At 42.4% G+C, this 26,538-nt stretch overlaps 1 protein-coding gene across 3 annotated transcripts in view; it reads left to right on the top strand.

The window, feature by feature from the left end:
• DDR2 (discoidin domain receptor tyrosine kinase 2) overlaps window positions 1-26,538 on the top strand; it is a 429,134-nt gene that overhangs the window by 265,481 nt on the left and 137,115 nt on the right. For all 3 annotated transcript variants that reach the window (XM_063940268.1, XM_063940269.1, XM_063940270.1), the window contains 3 exons: window positions 11,220-11,403; window positions 14,958-15,201; window positions 22,336-22,398. In XM_063940268.1, the coding sequence (XP_063796338.1) occupies window positions 11,220-11,403; window positions 14,958-15,201; window positions 22,336-22,398 (491 nt within the window). The remainder of the gene's footprint in view (window positions 1-11,219; window positions 11,404-14,957; window positions 15,202-22,335; window positions 22,399-26,538) is intronic.

The following is a 26,538-nucleotide window of genomic DNA, read 5'->3' as shown; positions in this document are numbered from 1 at the left end:
GAAAGGGGTACAGGGTCAGAGACGGAAATAGCGGCGGTGCTGGGGGGCACCAGCCCAAATCTTGCCTAGGGCATCATATTGGTTAGGGCCGGCTTTGATTGCAGGACATGGTTTATAAAACACTGCTGCTGCATCAGCTGTCATAATATTCAAATAAGTAGCAGGATGGCGGAATCCAAGGGTTGGGTGGCATTGTAGGCAGTAGGGAGTAAGTGATGTTATAAGGAAGGAAAAGCACAAAAGGAAGTAGAGCCCTACTTGTGAGAGGGGATCCGGTGTGAATTCTGTACATCGACATCCCGCTGTCGGTCTTCTGACTGCTGGGATCCTGACCTGTGAGAGTTCACATTCTAAAGGGAGGGGCAGGCAGACTGGGGTGGGTGGCCAATACAAGGAGCATGGAGCTGTGAGTTACGATTAGAGCTGGTATCTGCGCACTAATGGATGACATGCATTAGGTCGACATGGACAATAGGTCGACATGTAAAAGGTCAACAGGTGCAAATGATCAACACAAATATGGTTGCCACAGCTTTTCGGGTTTTTTAAAGCATTTCATTCAACTTTTTCATACTTTACCATCCACATGGTCCACGATTGGGAATAGTGAAGCAAGCCATGCGAGGGACGCGGTACAGTAATTGGGGTTCCACGTGCAATGACGGCGTAATCGACACCAAAAACCTGGATGCTACAATGTATAAGGACATATCTGTATATGTGTATATATACACGGCCGAGTGACCTTATTATGACCACCAGCTAAAAGCCCCATGAACTGTTGGGGCTGGGCTGCTTTGGGGTAGCACACTGTAATATTTAGTTTAGCACTTTTTGTAACACTGTCAAATAATTTTTCTACTAATACCTGGAGGCTTACCATATCTTTGCAAATATATGTATCTACCACCAAGTAGTTTTCAAATCCTGTTGCAGATGTCACCCCGAATGCTGGTGGACACCTGTGATCAGTAGTGGCTCTTGCCACGGGCTAGCGGGCTTTTTGCTCGGGGCGCCGCTGTCCCGAGGTCGCCGCCGCGGCAACAGCCGCTATTACTGATCCCCGCTCCCCGGCTGCAGCAGATTCCGTTGGCTGTGTGGGCACCCACTGCACAGCTAATGGGGGCACAGCTACTGGGGGCACAACTACTTGGGCACAGCTACAGGGGGGCACAACTACTGGGGGGTACAGCTACAGGGGTCATAACTGCTGGGGGCACAGCTACTTGGGTCACAACTATTGGGGGCACAGCTGCTGGGGGCACAACTACTGGGGGCACAGCTAGATTTGCCCCTAGTAGCCTTCAGCGCGCACCAACTCTATTTTACCAGGGGAAACGCCACAGGAAACTTTTGCCCTGGGCGCCACAAGGTCTAGAACCGGCCCTGCCTGTGAGGTTTGGCACTTGGCTGCTGTAATATGAATTTTTGTTTTTTATTCATATATTTTATTTTCTTCTCTAAAGTCCACTTTCATGTATGTAAGTCAGTAGAGATTCATTAGGAAGATTGTTAATTTCCTGACCACAAGCAATTCAGTTCATATTGATAAAATACAGTTTGAGAAATTGTGGGTTTTATGGCTTGATACTTCACTGGCTCTGTACTATCGTAATGAAAACCATAGCATTCTTTATGTCTGTTGCCAATAATGTATGGTGAAAGCTACTGTATCTCATTTATTAATTTGCTGTATTATATGATATTGTGTATTTCTCAATTTCCCCTCTCTCCTATTGTTTTTCTTCCTTTATGGTTTCTGGGCCCTTGTCCTTACTCTGTCTACCTTCTGAAAGATCCGTGAATTAAAAAATATTTGTCACAACTGAGGGCCTGAGCTGACGGGAGGCAGCCTCAGTTGTAGGGGCTGAGATGTACCGGAACCTGGGAGGTTGTATCAGACCCCTGGACATGTAAGTAACATAAATAATAACTGCCCGAAGGCGTGACCACGACAACTTGGATAAAAGTCAATGATGTTTATTATGACAACTCCGCAACACAGCAGCAGTAAAAGAAAACGTAAAAGTCAGCAAAGAATAAATACAGTTCCTGGGTACTACAGGATGGCAGGAGCCACAGGGCACTGGTAGTGTGAGATAGTTCTTATGATCTTCTAGATGGAAAGTCCTTACCAGGCCCGACTGTAGCAATGGAGATAACCCAGGTTTGTGCCAGCTGGTGTTCCAGGAAAAGCTGGGTTGCTGAAGATAAAACAGCTGCTGTGGATACTGGCTGGAACCAGACTGTTGTTAGCACGGAGTGGATACTGGCTGGAACCAGTTAAATAATAAATGAACTTGGGAGCGATGAAATATGAACTGAAATGTAGAACTTGAGAGCGGAGAAATAATAATACCGGTGGAGAGTGGTAAAGTGTAGAAAGGACACCGGCCCTTTAAGGGAAGCTGTACTCTGCTGGAAGCTGAGCTGGAAGCAGGTAATGTTGTAGCTGGAAGCAGATGAATCCACAATGGATTGGAGAGTCAGGCTACACCGCAGGTGGAATGCTGGTGCGGGTCTCTATGGGAAGTCTTGAGACAGGAGCTGGAACCTGGAAGACAATCACAGGAGAGAGACAAACAGGAACTAGGTTTGACAACCAAAGCACTGACGCCTTCCTTGCTCAGGCACAGTGTATTTATACCTGCAGCAAGGAAGGGATTGGCTAGGCAATTATGCAGATTATCAATACTGAGAACAGATTGGTGGAAATGATCAGCTGACAGAATCCAAGATGGCTGCGCCCATGCAGACACTTGGAGGGAAGTTTGGTTTGTAATCCATGTGGTAATGAAAACAGTAATGGCGGCGCCGGCCACCGGAGACAGGAGGCGCCAGGCTGACAGATGCACATCCAACCACGCGGACACAGCGGAGGCCGCGGCTGACGTAATCGCCACTCAGACACTCTGCATGCAGAAGTTCAGGGACGGCGGCGGAGGCCGCGGGAGACGCCATGCCAGGTGTAATATGGCGTTTACTGTGACAGCGTCCCAGAGTGACAGGAGAGGATACAGGAATGTACACATCAGGATAACAGATGGGATCCGGTCCTGGAGCGCTGAGCCAGCCTTAGGAGGCATCTGATGGGTAAGAAATGGCGTCCAGATACCCGGATCGTGACAATATTCCTCTATATACCCATGCCCTTTGGGGGAAATCTCGGTCAATTTACACAAATCAAGGCTTACAGCTTTACTAAAATGGGTTGGGAGGTGCACCTAAGCCCTTGTGGGCTTCATAAAAGAGTCCCAGTGTAATATATACTGTACTGTATGTATGTATGCATGTTTAGAACATTCTCAATATTTTTGTTTAAAAGCAAGAAGGTCGGCTTTCTTCCTCAAAATATGTTTTGTATAATCCTTACATTACACATTATAGTAATAATGTTAAAATGCATGGCTTTTAATGTCTTATAAATAAATGTATTATCATTACATACAAACTTAAGGCAAGGACATCTAAGGTAATATTCTCCGAATTATTACCCGTGCCACGCGCTAGTCCAGAGAGGCAGAGGGAGATTAGGGAGGTAAATGTGTGGTTTAGGGATTGGTGCAGGAAAGAGGGGTTCGTGTTCCTGGGCGTACTTCTCAGTCAGGCGCCATCTTTTTTGTCATGATGGATTGCAGCTGAATGAGGAGGGGGCAGTGGTGCTGGGGGGAAGGATGGTTAGAAGGTTGGAGGAGATTTTAAACTAGGAGCCTGGGGGGGAGGGTTTAGCTAGAAACTATGGATCGTGCAGTGAGAATAGTGGGGATGGCGGTAGTAAACGAAATGGGGGAGAAGTTGGGGGTAGGGTGAGAGCAGCCGGTAAGGTTACTAACATGGGTACTAAAAGAGGTTTTACCAAATCACTAACTAATAACAAATATGGGTCATCGTTGCTACATAAGGTAAATGATGCCCCTAACGCAAGGAAAATACTTATCTTAGTTGTATGTATGTGAACGCTAGAAGCCTTTCTGGTAAAAAGGGCGAACTAGAAATACTTGCAGCAAGCGTACAGTATGATATTATAGGCATTACTGAAACTTGGTGGGACGAATCTCATGATTGGATAGTCAATCTAGAGGGCTATACGCTGTTTAGGAGAGACAGACTAAATAAAAGGGGTGGAGGGGTCTGTCTTTACGTAAAACCAGAGGCAGAACTCTGGGAGGCAACGGAGTCATCTGCCGCCGGGCTCCTGCTCTGAAGGGGGGCACCTCTCCTCCCATTCTGTGAGACCATTGAAATAAGTTAATTGATAGCTGCCGCTGTCTTTTCAGTGGCCAACTTCCTCACTGGTCCCTGCACCTTACAAATATCACCCTTTTTATTATACTGTAGATACACATTTTACAAGTGTCATACCCAGGATTAGAACCCACGACCTATTACACAGAAAGCAGACACCTTACTGATGAAGCTATTTGCTCCTGTATAGGAAATATGAGAATTCTAACTATATGAAGTTACTTCTCTGACAATTACATGTAACTTCATATAGTTAGAATTCTCATGCATCCTGTACAGGAGCAAATAGCTCCATCAGTAAAGTGTCTGCTATCAGTGTAACAGGTCATGGGTCCTAATCCTGGGTATGACTGCTAAGAAATGTGTGATTTAAAATAAAAGACAATTAAATATTGTATATAATTTTTTTTCAGAACACCACACACACACACACACACACACACACACACACACACACACACACACACACACACACACACTTATCTTAATATAGGAAATAGGGGGGCACTAATATTTATCTTGCCTCCGGGCAACTGGGATGAACTTACGCCACTGTGTAAAACCATTTTTAAAACCTAATATACGGGAAGATATGCAGGAGGGGACTGTAGACATTGTCGAGTTGATATGGGTAGAAATTGCATGCAGCGAAAAGGGAATATAAAAGTTAGTATTGGGTGTATGCTACAGGCCGCCTGGTATTAATGTATCTGATGAGGAATTATTACTGAAGCAAATTGAAAGAACAGCAGGAGTAGGTGATATAGTAGTGATGGGAGATTGTAACTATCCAGAGATAAACTGGAAAAACGATTCATGTGATACTGCTAGGGGTAATATGTTTATAAACACACTTAATGATAACTACTTAGTTCAACTACTTGAGGAACCAACCAGGTGCAATGCAATCTTAGACCTGGTGTTAACAAACAATGGGGAATTGGTATCAGATATTATAGTAGGGGAGCCCATAGGTAACAGCGACCACAATATGGTCACATTCAATATAAGTTTTCAAAAACAGCCCTATACTGGCTCAACTAGGACTCTAAACTTTAGCAAAGCCAACTTTGAAAGGATGAGGGAATTTTTAAGGGATATTGAATGGGAAGGTTTGTTTCTAGGAAAAAATACTACAGAGAAATGGAATGTATTAAAATCACTGCTAGCTAAAAATACTCTCAAATTTATTCCTACGAGCAGCAAAAAAAGGATTAAAAATCATAAACGGATGTGGCTTAATATAAAGATAAAGGAACTTATGGGCAAGAAAAGGCAAGCATTTAAAAAATACAAATCTGATGGGAATGTGGAATCATTTCAGCTCTATAAGGACTGTAACAAAATATGCAAAAAAGAAATAAGAGCGGCTGAACTAGAAACTGAAAAACTAGTAGCAAAGGAAAGCAAAGCGAATCCCCCAAAATTCTTTAAATACATTAATAGCAAGAGATTAAAGAAGGAGCGTATAGGCACTTTAAAAGACAAGCTGGGAGTCTTAATAAAAAATGATAATGACAGCAGACACACTAAATGAGTTTTTTTCAACAGTATTTACTAGAAAGGACCCAATTCAGGGACTAACACGCAATCTCAATAATGAGAATATCCCACTGATAGGTACTTATTTAAGTGAGGAGGTAGTCTGTGACCGATTAAAACATTTAAAGATTAATAAGTCACCGGGGCCCGATGGAATTCACCCAAGGGATCTAATGAAGCTTCACTCTGAACTTGCAAAACCCCTATTTATGATCTTTAAGGATTCAGTTATATCAGGAATGGTTCCCAAAGACTGGCGTATAGCGGAAGTAGTGCCTATATTCAAAAAGGGAAGTAAAGCTGAACCGGGTAATTATAGACATCTATAGCGGGGAAAGTGCTGGTAGGTATTCTAAGGGATAGTATTCAGAAGTTCCTTGAAGCCAATAAGGTCATTAAAAGGAATCAACATGGATTTGTGAAGGACAGATCCTGTCTAACCAACTTACTTGGTTTTTATGAAACAGTAAGTGCAAACCTCGATCAGGGTAAAGCGGTGGATGTAATGTTTTTAGACTTTGCCAAAGCTTTCGACACAGTACCACACATGCGACTTATCTACAAGCTACAAGAAATAGGGCTAGGAAGCGCAATATGCACTTGGGTCAAAAATTGGTTAGATAATAGGGAGCAGTGCGTTGTGGTTAATGGATCTTTTTCAAATTGGACTGAAGTGCTAAGTGATGTGCCACAAGGCTCGGTATTAGGACCGCTATTGTTCAATATTTTCATTAACGACCTAACAGAAGGTCTAGAGAGCATGGTGTCAATTACTAACTAATGTCCTAAAAACAAGGAGTTTTTTTTTACATCATGCTGAATACGGATGTAGGGTTAATTCCTTACTACCTCCATGTGAACGGGTGGGGTGTTTTGTAAAGATTGAGAGTTGATGGGGAACAGATATTTCTTAGGATGTGGGAGATATACAGGGAGGGGGGAGGGGAATATAAATAGGTTTGTCTTGTTTTTTTTCTCTCTCTCTCTCTCTCCTCGATCCTCCTCCTCAAACTTTACAAGAACATGGGACACGGAAAAATGCTCCATATGACTGCCAGAAGAGAAGAATGGGTGTAATGTTAGCGCATATAAAAAGGATAGTTAAATGAGTGGGAAAACTGGGAATATAAAAGTACTGGGATGGAATGTGCGAGGGGTTAATGTCAAGATAAAAAAATCATTGGTTACGATAAAGCAGACATAATATGTCTCATGGAAACGCACCTGTATGGAAATAAGGTATTATCCTTAAAAAAAGCATTGATACTGTAGGTTATATGCTACATTCAGTTTTCTCACATACTGTAATGCTAGAGGAGTTGCAGTTCTTGTAAAGAAATCTGTGAAGTTTCATCTGGAATCCAGCCGGATAGATCTGGCTGGGAGGTTTGTTTTCTTACGAGCAGTGGTCAATCAAAAATTACTGCATATATTGGCTATGTATATTCCTCCTCCATATAATAATGAAGTGCTGAAACAGGCGGCTTTGTTCGTGGATCAATCACCAGACACCCCTGTGATAAACATAGGGGATTTTAATAACATCATGGATGCCAGGTTGGACAGATGGCGACAAAGCCAGGATGCAGATATTGTAACATCATCTGGTACACCATTTTCTAGATTGATTGATGAAATGGGTTTGAAGGATATATGGAGGATGCGCAATCCTACACATTTAGAATACTCATGCAAGTCTACATCATACCACACGTTATCACGGATAGACCTTGCCTTGGTTTCAACCTGCTTGATTCCTTTGGTAGCTGGAATCGAGTATTTACCTGGTGGCATATCGGACCAATGATGATAAAGCAAGACGAAGATTACTGTTTACTAGACATGCACAATATTTTCAAGCAGAGATGGGGAAGAAATCTGGCTTTTCTAGCTAGAGAGGATCATAATAATAATACTATCCAATGTATTAGGAATCTTCATGGGCAGGATTGCTATTTAAGATCAGAAATTGCAGATGTGTTTGGGAGATATTACTCAACAATATATGCCTCCAAGGTCTCATATAGTGAAAAGCAGCTTCAAGAGTATCTGGAACATATTGAACTCCCAACTCTGTCAGGGGAAGCAGTAGAAATACTAGAAGCTCCTTTTACACTGGAAGAGATTGAGGCGGCAATCTCTTCACTTCCAGTGTCTAAGGCCCCAGGATTGGATGGAATACCTGTGGAAGTGTATAAAAAATTTAGAGAATTTTCTCTCCCATATCTGCTGGAGTTGTTTAATTCACTATATGAGTGGGGGTCTATTTCTTTCTCCATGACAGAGGCAATTATTATTGTACTACCTAAAATAGGAAAGGACCCCAATTTTCCTGAGTCATATAGGCCCATTTCACTTTTGACAACGGATGTTAAGATAATCACTAAGGTATTAGCGATGCGGCTAAATTCAGTAATACAGACAATTATCCATCCTGATCAAACAGGATTTATGCCAGGGAAATCTACAATTCAGAACCTGCGTAGAATGTTTTGCCATCTACAGGGATGCAATGTAGAAGGGTCAGGGGCAGTGGTCGTATCACTCAGTAGAGTGGGGATACTTATGGGCAGTATTAGAAAAATTCTCATTTGGGCCCAGGTTTATAAAATGGGTCCAAATCCTGTATGCCCTACCAACAGCACGGGTATCCGTTAATGGATATATGTCAGAATCTTTTCCTCTGTTTAGGAGCACACGTTAAGGGTGCCCACTGTTACCTGCATTATTTGCATTGGCAATTGAGCCCCTTGCTTGCTCTATAAGAGCAAACGCAGGAATTTGTGTTATCAGGCTGGGACAGAGGGAGGATGTGATAGCACTATATGCGGATGACATGTTGCTATTTTTGAAAGACTCAGAGAGCTCATTAGAAAACATGCGAAAAACGGTTAATACATTTGGGGCTTTTTCTGGTCTATTAATAAATTGGGAAAAGTCAATTATCTTTCCTATTTCAGGCCTTATACCGGAGGAGCGGCTGGATCATTGCCTGCTGCGGTGGACAGTAAGATTTAAATATCTCGGTATATGGATTACACCACAGGCCGTAGAATATGTGCTGAAAAATACTGACCCAGGGACAGTGCGTTTTAAAGCAAAGGCTCATGTGTGGAAAAAGTTACCGTTGTCAGTGACGGGGCGCAATAATTTGTTCAAAATGTGTATTCAGCCAAAGTATGTTTATGTACTACAGCATTCACCAGTGTATGTCCCAAAATAGGTGTTTACAATAATTGAGAGCATATTATCATCATTTCTATGGGGGGGAAAGATCGGCTAGAGTATCTACAAAAACACTGTATAGGGACAAGACTATGGGAGGGTTGGGGTTATCCAACTTGAGGCTGTATTATGTGGCCGTGCAGTTGGCTCAAATAGGGGAATGGATGGCTGATGCAACAGGATCAGCATTACATGGCCTACTGGTTGAACAAATGGGGATTGTTCTTGAGCCATTAAGGTTCCTATTGTCAGGGACAACGTATAAGAGTTTACCTAATTTACTATGTCAAGTACTACTGGTCTGGCGATTTGCGCATACGTTGTTTGATTGGTCAGATACAGATGCATAGTCACCGCTGTGGTTTAATAAGGCCTATCCTGAGTTGTTCAAAATATCATGTGACAATATATGGTCATTGAGGGGGTTATGCACGGTGGGACAATTGTATGAAGAAGGCATCTTTAAAACGTTTCAACAATTGCAGAATGAATTCAATGTACCAAGGAATGCGTTCTTTAGGTACTTACAGATGCGTCACGCTGTGCAAGCCCAGTTTCAAGAAATACCAGTAATATCGGCCTCTCCAATTAAAATGTTATTGGCCAAATTGAAACCTAAGGGCCGGATGTCTGCTGTGTATGCTGTCCTAAATGACAGATTGTCGCATGGGTTAATGGGACAGCTAAAAATAAAGTAGTAGAAGGATATAGGCTGGATTTCAGATGAACAATGGGAACAGATTTTGGGCTCAACTAAAATAGCTACAACGTCTGTGAAGTACCAACAGGTACATTTCTATGTGTTACACAGGGTTTACTATACTCCATTGACTATGCAACGGGCAGGCATACAGGATAATTCTTTGTGCCCTAGATGTCAAGTGGATAATGCAGGATTTTGGCATTTATTGTGGGAATGCCCACTGGTCTATTCCTTTTGGGAGCTAGCTTGGAGGGATATTCAGAACACGGCTCCATCACTGCCAGGGATAAACCCACAAATATGTCTATATGGAATGGGTGTGGTGGATACACATTCATATGGAATCTATAGTTACATAATGAGTCTCTCCACATTGGCGAAAGTAATTATAGCGCGCGGATGGTTCTCATGCAACCCACCAGAAATAGTTAAGTGGAGGGCACTGGTCAATGAAACAATTAGGCACGAGAAGTTCATGTTTGCATCTAGGAATGCTTTGGATAAATTTAATGATAAATGGGGTAGATGGAGATAATCAAGGCTTGGAAAACCAGATGAGTAAAATATGGAGAAACAACTGCATGACGTGTTCCCTACGCTAGAAAGGAGCAGGAGGAGGGGAAGGTGATGGGGAGAGTTTTGATTATCATTAGGTTTTTTTTCCTTGTTTGCTTGTTTTTTTGTTGTCGGGGTAGTGTTAGTTTGTATGTAAAATACACTGAAATGTTTATAAGCATATTGGTATTAAGTAAAGAAAAAGTCAATGGAAAAAAGCTGCACAGATCAGAAGAGAATATGCAATAATGATCACTCCTTTTTCACAAATTAAAGATTGTGAGGGGAAGGGGAGGGGGAGGGGAAGGAAAGGGAAAGACTGGTTAAGAGGGGGGGGGGGAGAACTATGCAAAATAAGGGTGAAAATAAGGACATATAAATCAACTATTGAAAAACTGACACGGAAACACAATATATGTAATATTTGGATGGTATAGAATAATGAGTAAGTTCACTAGTGAGAGTAAAACTGTCTAGAATAGGCATGTATGCAAAAGAGTAGAAAAATTGGGAATGTCACATTTGTACACTGGGAGGTAGGGGGAAAAGGTAGTAAGATAATGGCAGATGTTAGATGCACCGCTACTCTCTTCTATTAGTATATATGGTAACTGATCTGTGCAAAGCAGTAAGCAACTAATAGTATGCAAAGGAATTGAGGATAAAAGAAGGGAACTATCTGCCAGGATGCTACGAAATGAAGCATATATTCAGTGTATTGTATGAATGAATAAGTGTAATTATAAGGATATTCTTTTTTCATTCTTGTCTGATATTATATGTATTGCAAATTGAAAATCAATAAATAAACCTCAATAAAAATTGAATTTGTCAGTCTGCAGTTTTATTGCCTCTGAAAAAAAGGGGCCGATGTTACAAGTGTGGAATATTAAACTGGTTGTTAATCTTAACCTACTGAATCATTAAGACTTTTCTTTATTCATATCAGCATGACTGAAGGACTGGGCCAACTGACTGATGGTGTTTCTGGACTTGATGACTTCACTTTGACCCATGAGTACCACATGTGGCCTGGATATGACTATGTAGGGTGGAGCAATGAAAGTTTCCCCAATGGATATGTGGAATTCATGTTTGAATTTGACAGAATAAGAAATTTCACGACAATGAAGGTTGGTTGTTCAAAATATTTTATTATTTATTTTTATTATTATCATTGATTTGTACAATACCAAGGTGCTCTACAGTACCTGACAGTGAGGAAAACACTATATACATAAAACCAGGATATACCAAGTACTAAAAGTAAACGTACATATGAAACCCAAATTTTTTTTTTTGAAATACTTTATTTATGCGTGGTCAGGTAGGTACAGAGAGCATACTGAGAATACATGGGACATGCGGCCAACATAGCCAGTGTCCGGGGTAGACCACATTTTTCAAGCATATAACAAGATTAAACAGTGAGGGAGAGACAATCAAGTTCAAACATGGGGTTTGGGGGGGGGGGGGGGGGAGGGGGGAGGACCACATTTGTGTCTATACATGATGTATACCATGAGAACAAGTAAAGTCAGACTAAGAGGGGGGAGGAGATTCAGAGAGGGGGTGTGGACGAAGAGAGCAGCAGGGAGGAAGGGAAGTTAGAGCGGGGGGTGGGGGGGTGGATTAGAGAGAATTGTCGGAGGGAGAGAGCGGTAGGGGCCCATGGGTCCCTGGGGGGGAGGGGGATGTTCTAAAGGAGGGGAGACTAGTTTCTACGTTCGGCGGCGAGCCAAGGAGCCCAAACCTGCTCGAAGACGTGGCCCCGGTCGTGGAGATAATATGTGATCTTTTCCATTGAGGCGATGTGCCAAATTTTAGCTTTAAGGGAGAGTAGGGAAGGTGGGGAGGGGTTCTTCCAGTTGAGGGCAATCAATGATTTTGCTGCTGCTAAAATATGTGAGGTTAGCTTTTGGGAGAATTTATTGAGGAGTGGGGGGGGATAACATAGCAGGGAGGTCCAGGGGTCTTTCCGGACAGGAGGGTCTAGAAGTGAGTTAAGGAGGGAGTAGACCAAGTCCCAGAAGGGCACAATTACTGGGCAGGTCCACCATATGTGGAGCATAGTGCCTCTATCTCCGCAGTTTCTCCAACAGGACGGGGAGGAGGACGGGAAAATTTTGTTAAGTCGGTCAGGGGTGTAGTACCAGCGGTAGTAGATTTTGTAGGCCGTTTCCTTAAAGGCAGTGGCAATGGAGCTTTTAGCGATCCCCAGCCTCATGTCCTCCCAGTCCTCTGTTTCTGGAGGAGGTCCGAGGTCTTGTTCCCATGCGAGTTCATGGGGCCGGGAAGAAGGGAGGGAGGAGTCTAGTAGGAGAGAGTAGAGTTGGGAGATTATACCTTTGGAGGAATGGGAGTTGACGCATAGGGATTCAAAGGGAGTAAGGGCGCGGAGTAAGGCGGTAGAGGGGAAGGAGGCCAGAAAGTGGCGTATTTGTAGGTATTGGAAGGGATTAAGTGGTTGTGAGGGAGTTTTCCGCTGGAGGTCGGGCAGGGACAACCATTGGCCTCGATCGGCAAAGTCCGTCGGAAATTTAAGGCCCAGTGTTGTCCACATTCGGGATCTCGTAGTAGAGAGTCCGGAGGGAAACTTGGGGTTTTGCCAGATGGGGGTCAAGGGTGAGGGTATGGTAGTGAGACCCCATTTCAAAGAGAGAGCGTCCCATGTTTTGAGATTGAATTTGATGGTAGGGAGATGCTTAGAGGCTGGGGATCGAGAGGTGGGGGAGAGGCCCCATAGGGGGGACAGGTCTGGTATGGCCATGAAGGCTGCTTCGATGTCCAGCCAGGACACCGATCCTGGAGGAGCGTATGAGGTGACAATGTGGGATAGGTGGGAAGCAAGGTAGTATAGTTTGACGTCGGGAAGGCCTCTACCACCCGCGGAGGTTGGTCTTTTCAGAGTATTGGCGGCTATGCGGGGAGGTCTGTGGTTCCAAATAAAGCGTGTGAGGGCTCGTTGGATAGTGCGGAGGAAGGTGGTCGGGACTGCCACGGGAAGGGTCTGGAAAAGGTAGAGCCATTTGGGGAGAATGGTCATTTTAACCGCTATGATCCTGCCCAGCCACGAGATGAAAAGACTGTTCCAAGAGGTCAAGTCAGCTAGTGTTTTGGTAAGGAGGGGTGGAAAGTTTTCTCGGAAGAGGCAGTCGTATCGAGGAGTTAGGTATATCCCTAAGTATTTGATCTTCTTGGGTTGCCATTTAAAATTGAAGTTGGTACGGAGGGACTCGGCCTCACGTTGGGGGGTATGAAGCATCATGGCCTCAGATTTGGAATAATTGATTTTATATCCTGATATAAGACTGTAGGCTTGTAGTAGCGAGAATAGATTTGGGAGTGAGATGAGGGGCTGGGATAGAGAGAGTAGGATGTCGTCTGCAAAGAGAGAAATTTTGGGATGAAACCCAAATTTAAAGAAGGCCCTGATTATGAGAGAGCTCATATTCTAATTTATTCCTTTTGCTCCACAGGAAGAGCTCACCATAGAACACATGTGATATGGTCTTACAGCTGAAATTAGGGGTTAGTGTGTCTAAGAATGGAAATTGTGACAGTTGTGAGGGTGTATAAGAGTGCGTAGCATACCTTATTAAAGCAGGGATAGATAAGTGTGAGGATTGCCATAGTAGGTGAAGGTTGCAGTAGTCAAGGTGGAAGATGATAAAAGGATGAATAATAGTTTTGGTAGCATCTTCAGGAAGTAAAGGGCATGTGCTGGCAATGTTTCTAAGGGTGTGGTTTACAAGGTCAACATTCATCATGTCAATATTCATGATGTTGACTTGAGAATGTCGACATGGATGAAATGTAGATATGCTTAGCATCTTAGCCATCTTGAGAATTAGATACTCACAATATCTTAGATGGAAGATAAGGTGCCATTTTATAGAAATATATTCAAGGTTGGTGATATAACATGTACGTGAAGACGCGACTCAGGAAAAAGTTTAAACACCTGTTATATTAAAAATTAGGGTATGTGGTCCAGCCTCTCTACTCTTTCACCTGTATTTGTGCATATAAAAGTATACTTGATGGTAGAGACTTCCTTCTACCAGCCCCCCTCCCATCTGCCCTAGGTGTATTTAATCAGCATAGGTTCCTGTATTGGTGTCTACATATTTGGGGGCACTTTTATGGTAAGTCCTTGATAAACTGACCTACACTAATGTGTTAGTAAGGACGTTAGGAAACCATGTGACAGGGTTCACCTTGGTGTAGTGAATGGCCTCGCATGTTTGGACAACTGTTCACTAAGAAACTCAATTATACTCCATGTTATTTGCAGAGTTTATTATATCTGTTTTGAATATATGTTCTTAGTGCTGAGAGTCCACCAGCATGTTATTTTCCTGCATGGCACTACGTGTTTCAGTTTGGTAGCACCCCTTATTATATTTAAAATGAGGGTGTTTGGTGCAGCATAACCAGCATAATTAAACATATTTATGGCTAAACTGATATAGCTCTGTACATTTGACCCCATTTTATTAATATTGTATTTGATATTGTAAAACTATCAAGTTTGAGTAAGCCAGTAATCCACCCATTGTAGCAGACATAAATCTTGCAATTGAATCTTAATTGGTGGAAGTGTGTTAAAGAAATGTGTATGAAATGTAAAAAAACAAAATTATTATTGTATCTCTGAAGCATCTTGTCCCCTATAACATTGCAGGTACATTGCAACAACATGTTCTCAAAGGCTGTGAAGATTTTCAAGGAGGTGCAATGCTTCTTTAGATCTGAGGCTAATGAGTGGGAAGCCAATTCTGTCTTATCTGTCTTGATACTGGATGATGCCAATCCCAGTGCCCGCTATGTCACTGTTCAACTTCATAATCGCATGGCCAGGGCAATTAAATGCCAGTACTACTTTGCTGACTCTTGGATGATGTTTAGTGAGATCACCTTCCAGTCTGGTAAGTAATACTCAAATCACAATGAAGAAATAGCATTGGCTCTATTGAATGTTTCATTTAATGAAGTGTGATATATGGAATATACATAAAGGATATAACAAAATACCCAATTTTGGTTTTGGTTAAAAGATCTTACAACTTTAAGAGAAAGCTGATTCTTGGTACCACTGAGCTATATTGAAAAGACTGCTCCTCTCCAAGAATAACTAAATCTAAGGGAAATAGAGTTTATAATCAGCTAGAAGTCACTGTTTGTTTTGACATGCATAGCAAAACAGGATTCAAGTAGATACGGGCATTGTTATTAAGTACTCTCCATCACAGAAAAAAAGATAATCTGATCAGGCTTTATTGCACAATGCATAAACCTCTTATTACAGTACAAGTGGAAATCCAGTTTTGTGGGTATGGTGAAACACAAAACCCAGGCAGTGGTCTGTTGAACATAGAAAAGCAGTCATATGATCAGATGAGTCATTCTTCAATCTGTTTTTGACTAAAGTACAAAAACATGTGTAACACATTCCAAAAAGTTTTAGTGATTGTTTCTCATAATGATGGATCTAGCAGGATTCTTATGGTGTGGTATGTACATTTATTTTCCATGGTTTAGGTCCACCCCTCTCAAATAAAGGAAAGGAAATTTATGTTAAAATAAAGACATTTTTAGTTATCAACGTCACGTTTTAGTTCAGAATTTCCATCTACATGAAAGTGTAGTGTTCCAGAACTAGCATCAGTTGAGCACAGTTGTTTCATGGGCATGAAAATGAACCAGAGCTCTGAATCAGCACAGCTAAAATTTAGAAACTTTGGAAAGATTCTTGAGGCCTTTTTTTTTTTTACCACCTTTACTCAGAGAAAAAGAACTTCTTATGAAGTATGGTGTTCTAGATGCTTATCAACAATTGCCAAAGTGTGCTGAAGCGTATATGAGAATTCATGGTGGTCCAATGCACTATTGTGCTTATACTTTATATTTTGGTGTTTTCTTTCTCTCAGTTACTGTACTGAAATTTTCAAGTTAAAATAATACATTCATGCAGCTATATTATATATAGGTTTTCTGGAAGCTTTTGACTCTGTCACATTGTAAATATTTTTTAAATAAGTAAAAATCTGGCCATAATTACAAATGATAATAGTGTTTCCACCTATCATTGTCTAATGTGGATAAATTACTGTTCACTACTTGTTTTTCTTGTTAAAGACAAGTAATACAGTTCTGTGATATATAGTGTGTGAGTAAATAATAGGTTATCAGAATAATTTGGAATAAGCAGACATTCTACGTCACTGTGGATTATGAGGCTTACTCTATTAATGCCTCTCCATTTCGCTGTATTGGTAAAGCCAATTGATTGTGCCTACAGAAAGTCCAATATCAGACTATACAAATATTTATTTCTCAGTCATCCTCATGCCATTGTTTGGGATTTCCACATGTACTTTATCTTTCATGTTTTATAGTTCTTTAAGTGATCTTACAATCACATCTTAACAGCTTTGGGACATTGGAACAGATTGATAAACTTGATATGAAACATGTTCAATAGACTTCTAAATTGATTTATGTTTCCATGTTAAAGCTCTGGTACATTTTAATACTGTAGTTTTGTTCTTAAATTATAATACAGTGCTAATAATGTGTGTTAGTAATGACACACAAAAGAAGCAGTATTCTGGGTTTTTAATATGTGTATTTTAAGATCATTATGATAACTTGATTTGATAAAAAAGTTTAATGTAATGTCTAATATTTATAACTAGCTGTTTTACCCATTCTTCACACGGGAGTTTCTTATTTTCACTGTTGTAAATATAAATGAATGTTAAAGATTTGGTAAATCTATAGAGCTGTAAATTTGAGACGTCTTAATGTAAGTAAATATTAATCCATGTTTCTTGGCGTTACCCGAAGAGCACCCATAGCAGATACGGTAAAAAGTGACCGGACCATTTTTGTAGTTTATTAAATTCTACACACTGGAGGTACAATCCAAATTTTGATCCGATTGTCCGTTTGGTCGTTATTCTTCATGCAACACAAGCCACGCATCGGTAATGATGTCATTATGTCAACACCCTTTTCATTCCCTCAGGAGAGGGTTTTTTTAAATTCTTTTTGTGTAGTTTTCCTGTTTCCCTCCTGATGAATACCTATGTTAATTTTCAGCTTCCTAACATATCGGGAAGTAAGAGAATTAGTGATGAGTGAGGGCTTTCACATTTTTGTAGTTTATTAAATTCTACACACTGAAGGTGCAATCGCTATTTTGATCTGATTGTCCATTTGGGTGTTATCGTTCACGCAACGCAAGCCACGCTTCAGTAATGACATCATTATGTGAACACCCTTTTCATCCCCTTAGGGGAGGTTTATTTCAATTCTGATTACGTAGTTTTCCTATTAATTTCAGCTTCCTAACATATCGGGATGAAAGAGAATTAGTGATGAGTCAGTCAAGCAGTGAGTGAGCGAGAGATATGGTAAAAAGTGACAGGACCATTTTTGCAGTTAATGAAATTCTACATACTGGAGGTGCAATCCAAATTTTGATTTGATTGTCCATTTGGGCATTATCAATTACGCAAAGCAAGCCACGCATCCGTGATGATGTCATTATGCCAGCGCCCTTTTCATCCCGTTAGGGAAGGTTTATTAAAATTCTAATTACATAGTTTATCTATTACCCACCTGGAGAATACCTATGTTAAAAGTCAGCTTCCTAACATTTCGGGAAATAAGAGAATTAGCGATGATTCAGTTAGTCAGTGAGTGAGTGTGGGCTTTCGCATTTATATATCTATAGATAATATAAAGTGGGGGTATGTTATTCCCTATAATACTAAATTTCCAATGCATTTCTGAAGGCACTGACTTTCTGGCTGCTACCTTTGGGCCACTTTCGGTGGGTGGGGGCCAATGGGGCGGAGTGACAGCGCAATTATGTCATCATGGTCCCACTCCTCACAATACAGTACCAGCAATGTGGAGCAGGGGGTGGGCCATGCTGATGTGTGTATTGTGTTATCAGCCGCCTGGACCTCCCAGTTCACCTGGGAAGTAAAAGACTGTGGGCGGTCAGTGGGTGGCTTCCAGGAGATTTGCTCACTCTTCCATGCATCTTGAATGCCACCTGAGATTTGGGAGAAGGCAGTTTTGAGAAATGGGCAAATTCTGATAATCGGTTTCAATGTCATTAAAAACCGAAATAAAACTGCTATAAAATAGGGTATTGTTTGGTCTAACTCTGTAGTCTAAATTGCTGGAAATTTAACTTGTTTTGTTTTACTGAATATCATGCCCTTTCTATTCATTTCAATGACTCATGCATTTCAACTAGCTTTCTAACGTTTATTTATTAATAGTTTATTAGATACTGCAGCATATTCCATTGCGAACAACAGTTATAACACAAAACTGGGTAATAACAGACAGACGTAGAGGTAGAAAGCCCTGCTCACAAGCTTACAATCCATCGGGAAATAGAATTGATACACAACGACAGGTGCTACAGTACATATTGCATAATGTTTCAGCCAGATTGCAGAGATTCTTGGTGGGCTGTATGTTATAGTCACACAGCAATGTTAACCAGAGGTCAGGAGGTTGTCAAATTGAAGAAAAAAAATACTGTATGTTACGGTGTGTGGACTGTACAATGGATGTAATTAGATATGAATATTAATAAAGGTTGTGTGGGCGGTTATGGAATTTGAAAAGCGGCGAGTTTTCAGGTAATGCTTAAAGGTTTGAAGACATAGGGCCTAATTCAGACCTGATCGCTGCTGTGCATTTTTGCACACCAGCCGATCAGGTCTGAACTGCACATGGCCGACGATGTAGTGTGCCGGTGCATGCCAGACAGCGGATGGCCATCTCAGCCCAGTGATCGCCTCTGCCTGATTGACAGGCAGAGGCGGACTCTGGGTGGGAGGGGGCGGGCCAGCGGTGCTTGGCCGCCGTTTTGGGGGCGCGGTCCGGGCAATGCAGGCATGCCCGGACCGTGCGGGGGGCGGGTCACGGTGGCTGCTGCAACCCGGACAGTGACGGGTAGCTCCCTGCCAGCGTGCAGGAGCTGCGCAGGTAGGGAGCTACTTGTCAAGTACAAAAGCATCGCCACTTTGCGGTGCTTTTGTACTTGTGCGGGGGGGGGGGGTAGGGCCAGATTTGCGGGGCGGACTAGTCCTGTGCTGGGCGTCCCCCTGCATGCCTGAGTGAGTGATCATACCCATGCAAAATTTTGTACGGCTACGATCAGGTCTGAATTAGGCCCTAGATGAGAGTCTTACTGAGCGTGCAGGTGCAGAGTAGGTGTAGCCCAAAGGAAGTCTGGCAATTGTGAATGAGAGCGAGTAATGCATGTGAATAAGAGACGCAGTTCGAGTTGGGATATATGTTGAGATAAGTGTAGAGATGTACTCTGTGTTGGTCTAGTTTCGTTAATAGTCATATTTAAGTAATAGTATTTTATACTGAATACGGTAGAATATGTTTGCTACATGCAGAAAACCCAATGAAATGAATGGATTGTTGAAATGCTGTAGGAAAATCTTCAGTAAATGGGCTGTGTGCAGCTCCCCAAAGTCCTTCAGGAGCAGTAGTGGATTGTCTGATCAATGGTAATTGTAAATAGAAAGACCACTGAAAGGGAAATATGCCACTCTAGTAGTCCAACCTACCACAATGCCCATGGCGTCAACTGTCAACTGTGGAATGTGCGGTTCCACAATAGCTGTAATGAAAAATATACCCCACATGAACGATTAAAAATATCTTTTACTGAAACACTCTACTAAATAGCAATTTTTGTAAATGCAATGAAATAAGCCATATTTAACAATGTGAATAGCTCCTTGCAGAGCTACACCAATGAGGATAGTGAAATTGGGGCTAATTCAGACCTGATCGCTGCTGTGCATTTTCGCACAGCGGGCAATCAGGTCTGAACTGCGCATGCGCCGCAGTGTGCATATGCATGCCAGAGATACGATTGGCATCTCAGCCCAGCGATCGCCTCTGCCTGATTGACAGGCAGGGGCTTTCGCTGGGCAGGAGGGGATGGGCCGGCGGTGTTCAGCTGCCATTTCGGGGATTGGGCCGCGGCAGCTGCATGACGACACACGCAGTCACTGCGACCCAGGATGCGCAATGCTGCGCAGGTAGGGACTTACTCACCAGGCGTGCTAGCATCGCCGCCATGTGATGCTATCACACCCATGCGGCGGGGGAGGGTTAGACATGCAGGGTGGACTAGACCTATGCTGGGCGTTCCCCCGCATGTCAGGGTGGCTGATCGTAGCCGTGTTAAATTTTGGACGGCTTCGATCAGGTCTGAATTAGGCCCATTGTCCTCAGCTGACCAAGCGAGACAATAGCAAAAAAGTTTCTCCCAATAGTTGCTTTGACAATTCTGCTAAGTTGGTCAATATAATTTAATACCGAGGCCCCATAAGGAGTGATAATCAGCATTTTTTTTTTAAATTGGCTTACTTCTTGGACCAAGATTTCCATTGTACTACTTCAGGAAAACAAAATATTTTGCCGTTTGATATAGTGGTGAAAGAGGGATTTTACTGTGTCTTCATTTAACTAAACTTTTTTTTTATCAATTGTATGCATCTATTGTGTGCACTATCAACTATACGTTCCACAGCATACTATACTGGTATATGTGCAACTCTTGTAGTCCCTATTTGTACTATTACTATATGTGGATCTGGTTTTCTTTGTGACAGGGGGACCCCTGCTGCAGGTTTCCATATTACAGTAGGTCTTGTCCACCTTGTGTTAGCATGGGGCTTATTGCACCTGATTACCACGTTAATAGGGGATACCTGTATTTTCAATGTTTTAATGAGAACCAGCCAAGTTGTATAGAACTGGAGCTGGATCATTGAGGTATGGTGATTTGCATTTCAGAGGGTTTAAAATGTAATGATTTACTAGACAATTTGCCATTATTAAATTTGAGGTACTTCAAATTGCTATGCAAATGAGTAATTTAAAAGGTCATTTCTGCAACTCATTGTTTACTAAATTCCCGTGTAGACATTTACAGATAGGGCCTAATTCAGAGTTGATCGCAGCAGCAAATTTGTTAGCAGTTGGGCAAAACCATGGGGGTCATTCCGAGTTGATCACACGTAGCAACTTTTTGCTGCTCGTGTGATCAACCTGACGCCCCCTATGGGGGAGTGTATTTTAGCATAGCAGGGCTGAGAACGCTTGTGCAGCCCTGCTATGCTAAAAAAGTTTCAAGTAAAACAAGACCAGGGCTGCAGTTACTCAACCAATGCGACAGATCCAGCGATGAAGGTCCCGGTCCTGACATCAGACATCCGCCCTCCAAATGCCTGGATCCACCTGTGTTGGACTCACCACGCCTGGAAAAAAGTGAGTTTCCGCCCTAGAATGCCTTCCGCCTTCTTGCGATCGCCGCTGCGATCACATTTCTCGCTGGCGGCGTCGTTGCCTGGCAACAACACGCGCATGTGCATTTCCTACCCATTCGAACCGCTGCGTGCGAATGGGCTGGAATGACCCCCCATGTGCACTGCAGGGGGGGGCAGATATAACATGCAGAGAGAGTTAGATTTGGGTGGGGTGTGTTCAAACTGAAATCTAATTTGCAGTGTGAAAATAAAGCAGCCAGTATTTACTCTGCACAGAAACAAAATAACCCACCCAAATCTAACTCTCTCTGTAAATGTTTTATCTGCCACACCTGCAGTGCACATGGTTTTGCCCAACTGCTAACAAATTTGTTGCTGCGATCAACTTTTAATTACCCCTCCAGACTCATAATAATGCCCAAACATGCAGTTTATTAGAATCCTTCTTTTATCTTTCTTTTTGCTTCTGTTTGGCCACAGTAATACCTGAGGATGCACCCTACAGGAAGTTGCAGTGATGCAACTTCCTCCTCCTTACTAAACAGGTTGTGTCCTTGAGCTCAGTAGCTGCTGCAAACATAAACAGAGTGTAGGGAAAGACTATAATTTATGCAAGGTATATGTAAGTTATGCTTCTTCATATGTTGATTATTTACATATTATTAACAGAAATGTCACTGGAAGGCTGTAGACGGATTATTTTATCATGTCAATATGTTTCCTCTGTTTCAATAGATGCTGCTATGTACAACAATACACTGAGTCCCCCACGGCCAGCTAGTGTTCCAACAACATATGGTATGTACTAAAGATGTAAACATATTAGCCATAACCCAATATACCATGAATACTTAGCCATTAGAAAGTAGCTTAACTTTTCACAGTCGACTGGAAAGGTCTCTTTCTTATGAATGGCATTAACTTCATCTTCTGTAAAGGAAATTCACATCAATAAGTAAATACAATAATCTATCCCTATTAATTTGAAACTACTTCCACTGAATTTCTCTGAGCACAATCATAAATATAAGGATAGCATAATGCAGTAATGACTAGGCAAATCTGCTGAAACAGAGTTATATGAGATGCTTCCACTTACGATGTTTCAGCAGGTACATTCATTATGTTCTTGGAAAAATGTAGCCATGACAGTCAGGGCTGGATTAAGCCTTGGGGGAGCCGAAGGCACTTAAGACAAGTGTACCCTGGAGGGGGGTGGGGGGTTTATTAGATTGTGCATACCTCCCAACAGGCCCCATTCCAGACAAAATGCTCCGCTCTTGCATTTCTGCTCCTGATTGGCATCACCTGGGTTGAACTATTTCATTAAAAAGAATGGTATTTCAACACAGGTGATTACAATCATAAATTAAGAAGGAAGTCCAGGTAGAGAGTATTTTGTCCCTCCTGGAATGGGTCATGTGGGAGGTATGGATTGTGTATATTACATTTAAACTAATATTTTTCTAATGCCTGGGTACTGTTTATAGCTCCACCTAATTGAGAGGCATCCTTAAAATACACATAGAAAAATAAAATCTATAATTTATCTTGTCAAATGCAAGAAAAGCAACAGCTAATGTACTACTTACACACAGAGACAGGACTCTAGAGGACTCTCTGTGTGTGTCTCTATCTAGACCCAAATGCTCTCAGATAACAGGTTCTACTTGACCCAGACACCAAGGCAGGGAGGAGGAGGAGCGCAGACTGAGATCCCTGGGTCACTTACAGCTCTCTCTCGCCCCTTCCACCATCTCTCCTTTGATTGGAAACCTCCATCAGTAGCTCATGAAACCTGAAACTACTATGTCTCTGCCTGCACATTGTCCTGCTCACATTCTGGCTGCCTGGTTCAGCTGCTGCACAAGAGGGAGAGCTAGTGTGCTCCAGCTTGGGGGTCCCCTGACAGGGAAGGGGCAGGGTACAATATCCCCTGCACGCCTCCTCCCCTACTTAATATGGCTAACATAACAGTTACTAATTAGATTAGTTTTTACAATAGTTTTTTGTCTAGGATTCAAAAATGTTTGTACATTTTTAGCATTCATTTAAAAAAGACCATTAAGATTAAACTTTATTCAGATATGATGTTGCATATGATGGCATAGCCAATGTATACTATGTCCTGATGTACAGGTCTTTCCCCATATTTCACATGTAAAATGTGTATTTGTGAACGTAGTATGCATACTGTATGTTAATTTCATTGAACCGGTGGCCCCAAGAAATGTCAAATGGTTAAATGAACCCTTTGGTGCTTAAATTGTGTATATCTTAAATCAAAGCTGTTTTGTAAGGTTGCTAAAACCCAAAAGAAACTCACAAACACAGTTATGACCAAAAGAACATAAAATACATGTTTTAAAAATGAATTAATAATACATAAATACACATATACAATAAATAATATATATACATTTTTTAAATCATCATGGGAGAAATTCAATAAAGAATCTATAACATTTAAAAAATAATATGGTATATGCCAATTAGATAAAAATAGGATGCAAAGCGCGTTATAAACATTTTTTCTCATCAAAGCTTTTAGCTAAAGCAATATGCTGCTCATTTTAGTAAGCGTAGAAAAGGTTTGCCAGTTTATAATGTAATATATAATAAAATGTTCACAGCCACATGAAGCTTAACAGCAAGTGAAGCTAATTAACAAAAGAGGGTGTAGGTGATCTGTGCAAGAAAAAGTAAAATCAGCAGGTATAGTGTTAGAATGGCGGGTGTCATGAACAAGGAAAGCACCTCCGCCACCCCTGTATGGAATCAGTCACAGGAGCTACAGAAAATGCTGTGCTCCTGCCTTATGCTGCCATGTGAGTGCCTATGCATCATGTGTTGAGCTTACACAAATCTTTATCCTTGTGTGTGAAGGAACTTGTGTATCCATGTGTAAATTACCAATGTCTGTGAGTCCCATACAAAGATGTCTGCTCCTCCATGAAGAAACTATTGTGACAAGAACACTGGGATAGTGTTTGAGGGCAGGTATATTTGTCCCAGGTTCTTGTCTTACATGTTTTAGAAAATGTTAACTTCTAGGAAAAATGCTTTTTGTTTTGTCTGAACCTTTTCAGTTTGCTGTAAAAGCTGGGTAAAGGCTCTGAGAGAGAGATAAGGCGAGTTCTAGACATTGGGCCCAGTTCGGGTCTTTGGCCTCACAGAGGGCTAATCAGGGTTTCAGCTGTGTAAGAGTGTTATAGTGCTTCTAACCTGATTAGTATGGGCAGACTGCCTGGGAAGGCTGCAGGATCTGTGTGTGAGAGACACGCTTTCTGATGCAAGTAAGCTATACAGTATGTACTGAAGAACTCTGTGTTTTGTTTAGTGACAGTTAGGAATATGTTATGTTTAGTTAGTGCCGGACAGGCAAGGTATTTTTATTTTGGGGTTTGTTTTATTTTCTGTTTCAATAAAACTGGCCGGGGTCAGTTGTACCAGAAACTGGACTTGTGTTGTTCCTCAGCTGCTGCGTGCTACCATATTCCCCAGGAAAAGGCGCCTTGCACCCCTACAGTGTTACAACTTGGTGGAGAATGCGAGCAACCCCGTTCTGCGCATAAGTGAAAGCAGCAGCTTTGTGAGGCCTGCAGAAAACGGTGGTTTATGCAGATACAGCCCAGTGTGAAGTTACTGAGACTCACCCCTGAGGGTTTGATATATGTCTTGGGTGAAAGCAGCTACAAAGCCGCCTGAAAAATCTGTCGACATGGAGGATCTGCTTAAAGCCTTGCTGCAAGCTACAGCGGCTCAGCAGGAGGCCAACCGACAGCAGCAGGTGGCAATGGAGGAAAATAGGAGACAGCAGCAGGTGGCTATTGACGAACTTTACCGGCAACAGCGTCAGGATAGAGAGGCCTTAACAGAAGTGGTGCAGAGCCTTGCAGCCCGGATTGGAGATGTGGCCGTCAGTGCTCCGACCAGCTCTAGTTCTATACGGGCCAGTCACTTCTTGCAGAAAATGACAGAGGCTGACGATGTGGAGGCCTACTTGACCACGTTTGAAAGGACTGCAGAGCGTGAGAACTGGCCAAAAGCACAGTGGGCCAGTCTGCTGGCACCTTTTCTGTCAGGTGAGCCCCAAAAAGCGTACTTTGATTTAAGCCCTGCTGAGGCTCGGGACTATGATAAACTAAAGACTGAGATCCTGACCCGCCTGGGAGTCACGCTGTCAGTACGAGCACAACGGGTGCACCGTTGGGTGTACGCCATGGAGAAGCCTCCGCGCTCTCAGATGCACGACCTTATTCAGCTAACAAAAAAATGGCTACAGCCAGAGACATTAACTGGTCCCCAGATGGTTGAAAGAGTCGTCATGGACCGCTACTTGAGATCTTTGCCCATGGTCCTGCGCAAGTGGGTGAGCCATGGAAACCCGGGTACTGCTGACCAATTAGTAGACATGGTAGAGCGGTATTTGGCAGCAGAGGAACTACTGATGACCACCCAGCAACCCATAGATCCTCGACAGCGCCCTTCAGTAAAGACTGGTAAGACTGTTCCGTGGGAAAACGTTGCTGGGCGGTTAAGAGAACGCAAGGCTGGAGAGACTGTAAACACTGGCCCTGGAGACAGGCCAATGGGGCTAGAACGGTCTATGTTGCCCAAACGGGTTGATAATCGTGTGGTTAAATGTTTTAGATGTGGTATGCCAGGTCATGTTGTTGCCAATTGCCCAGTCATGCAAGAACCCATGCAATGTGATGCTGCCTTTGAATGTCGCAGAATGTCTTTCTTTGCTAGGTTAGCCTGTACTGTGGTACCTTCACCTGAGCTGGAAAAACAAATGTGTGATGTGTTCTTAGAGGGTAACCGGGTAGAGGCCTTGCTAGATTCAGGAAGTTTAGTTACCCTCGTGAAAGCTGGGTTAGTGAACCCCTTAAAGGTCCAGCAAATACCTATTGGGGTAACTTGCATACATGGGGA

This window comes from Pseudophryne corroboree, chromosome 9, assembly GCF_028390025.1.
Source record: "Pseudophryne corroboree isolate aPseCor3 chromosome 9, aPseCor3.hap2, whole genome shotgun sequence".
NCBI classification, from domain to species: Eukaryota; Metazoa; Chordata; class Amphibia; order Anura; family Myobatrachidae; genus Pseudophryne; species Pseudophryne corroboree.
The sequence above is the reverse complement of the archived record's forward strand: the minus strand, read 5'-3'. Positions and strand labels throughout refer to the sequence as shown.